The sequence below is a fragment of the Salvelinus sp. IW2-2015 genome, linkage group LG5 (assembly GCF_002910315.2).
Source record: "Salvelinus sp. IW2-2015 linkage group LG5, ASM291031v2, whole genome shotgun sequence".
NCBI classification, from domain to species: Eukaryota; Metazoa; Chordata; class Actinopteri; order Salmoniformes; family Salmonidae; genus Salvelinus; species Salvelinus sp. IW2-2015.
The window spans coordinates 19,335,502-19,338,044 of NC_036844.1; the positions used below are offsets into that span (position 1 = coordinate 19,335,502).

At 42.4% G+C, this 2,543-nt stretch overlaps 1 protein-coding gene across 2 annotated transcripts in view; it reads left to right on the forward strand.

Annotated features, from left to right (window-relative positions):
• The window catches only part of LOC111964033 (regulator of G-protein signaling 3-like), a 31,823-nt gene extending 29,898 nt beyond the window's left edge, over positions 1–1,925 (forward strand). For both annotated transcript variants that reach the window (XM_023987702.2, XM_023987703.2), the window contains exon 8: positions 1,621–1,925. In XM_023987702.2, coding sequence (XP_023843470.1) covers positions 1,621–1,857 — 237 coding nt within the window. In that variant the 3' untranslated portion in view covers positions 1,858–1,925. The remainder of the gene's footprint in view (positions 1–1,620) is intronic.
• The last annotated feature ends 618 nt before the right edge of the window (positions 1,926–2,543 follow it).

The following is a 2,543-nucleotide window of genomic DNA, read 5'->3' on the forward strand; positions in this document are numbered from 1 at the left end:
CCCCCCCCCCCCCCCCCCCCTCCCACACACAGACACCTACACACTGAAATACACACGCATGCACACAGATACACACACATACAGTGCCTATAGAAAGTCTACAACCCCTTGAACTTTTTTCACATTTTGCTGCCTTCAAATTTGATATAAAACAGGATTAAATTAGATTTTTGTAATTGTGGTGCCAGCATCCTGCTATAGGTATGCTTGTAATCGGCAGGGACTGGGGAGTTTGTCAGGATCCAAATAAATATGAAAGGGCAAAGCCCAGATCAAAGTTAGAGAAAAACCCACCTCAGTCTTCTGAAAACCTACTCCTGGGATAGAGTTTTCTTTTCAGTGAGACAATTACACAAACGTTAATGCCAAGACACACCAGGATGGCTTTCCAGTAGGTGTTGAGTGTTCCTGAGTTGTCTAGTCTCAGTCTGACTTACATTTGCTTGAAACAGAGATAAGGTTTGAATATTGCTGTTCATCAATGACTGCCAACCAAATTGAATGAGTTTGAGCAATTGTGACCAAAACAATGGATATATGTTGCCCTAAGTGTTGTGCAAAGTTGGTAGAACGTATTCCAAATGACTCACAGCTGTAACTGCTGCCAAAGGTGCTTCCACCAAGTATTAACCAAGTATTATTGGGAATGTTCTATAACTTTCTTTCACTTTTAAAATGTGGAATAGGTTACTCTCATTTAATCCATTTTTAGATTAAATGTTAAGGTAGCAAAATGTGGAAAAAAAGTTCACGGGGTGTAGGCTTTCTATAGGCACCCATGCGTACACACACACACACACACAAAACACACACACACACACACAACACACACCACACACACACACACACACCACACACACACACACACACACACACACACCACCACAACACACACACACACACACCACCACACACACACACACACACACACACACGTCATCCACACACACACACACACACACAACAGTCATCCACACAACGTATTTGCAACGTATACACATACAATTCCATTAGTGGAGGCTGCTGAGGGGAGGACGTCTCATAATAACGGCTGAAACGGAGCGAATGGGATGGCATCAAACACCTGGAAACCATGGAAACCATGTATTTGATGTATTTGATGTATTTGATCGCATTTCATTTATTCCCCTCCAGCCATTACGACCAGCCCGTCCTCCCCAATTAAGGTGCCACCAACCTCCTGTGAATTCCATGCGTACAGTATTTGCATGTGCTCACATGGTGAGAAAGTAACACGCATATCTAATAGAAGCTACTGTGTTTAGTTGGGACTGGAACATGATTGAGATCTGGAACATGATAGTAGGGTATAAAGCGGGCCCAGATAGACAACTACTCTGACATGACAGGGTGACAAGTCCTCCACTAACCAGATTATCTATCAAGATGATCATCTATCAAACATTTTAAAAGACTGTCAAGATGTGTGTGTGTGTGTGTGTATATGTGTTTGGCAAAAGAGTAAATGTGTGTTGTGCGCCTATGTAAACTGTTTTGCAATGCATGCACAGTGCTGTGATGTCGAGTTTTAGCAAGAAGATATTTTCAGCTAGGTTTAACTCAGTCTCTCACCATCTCTCTCTCTCTCTCTCTTTCTAGGTGACAGTGTTCATCTATACAGACCTGATGCTTGTGACCAGAGAGGATGAACCAGGGAGGTGTAACGTCCTACAGAACCCTCTATTTCTCAGACAACTACGGCTACAGGACGGTCAGTGTTTCAACCCTTACACACAAACCTTAGACCTGGCCCTGATGCTATTGGACATGATCCCAACTCCTTTAACCCCTTTATTACCCTGTTCAGCTTCGACGGCCAATGTATCAACCCCATAGGCCTAACCTTGTTGACCTGACCCCTTTGTAGACTTAAAGGGATACTTCGGGATTCTGGCAATGAAGCCCTTTATCTACTTCCCCACAGTCAGATGGACTCATGGATACAATTTTTATGTCTCTGCATCCAGTATGAAGGAAGTTAGAGATCATGCTAACTAGCATTAGCACAATGACTATGGTATCTACTAGGAGTTACTATAGACTTCCAGTCATTGCTCTAATGCTAGTTAGCAAAAAAAGTGGACAAACTGACTTGTTGAAAAGGTTGCATCCTATGACGGTGCCATGTTGAAAGTCACTGAGCTCTTCAGTAAGGCCATTCTACTGCCAATGTGTCTATGGAGATTGCATGGCTGTGTGCTTGGTTTTATACACCTGGCAGCAATGGGTGTAGCTGAAATAGCCAAATCCACTAATTTAAAGGAGTGTCCACATATTTTTGGCAATGTAGTGTATGTACAGTCATCTAAATGAACAAATGCCATGTTATTTTTAATCGCCCAGTAGTAGTGAGTTAGACTTCCACTAGGATATTTAGGCTGAATGTGAGCCAAACCCCGGAGCTTTGTCTTTCTGTTTCTCAGCTATATAAACACTCCACTGAGTTGGTACCTCTCATAGAATAGTTTGACCCACAATATAACAAAGCACTACAAGTCAAATAAATACCTCTTACTGTAAAT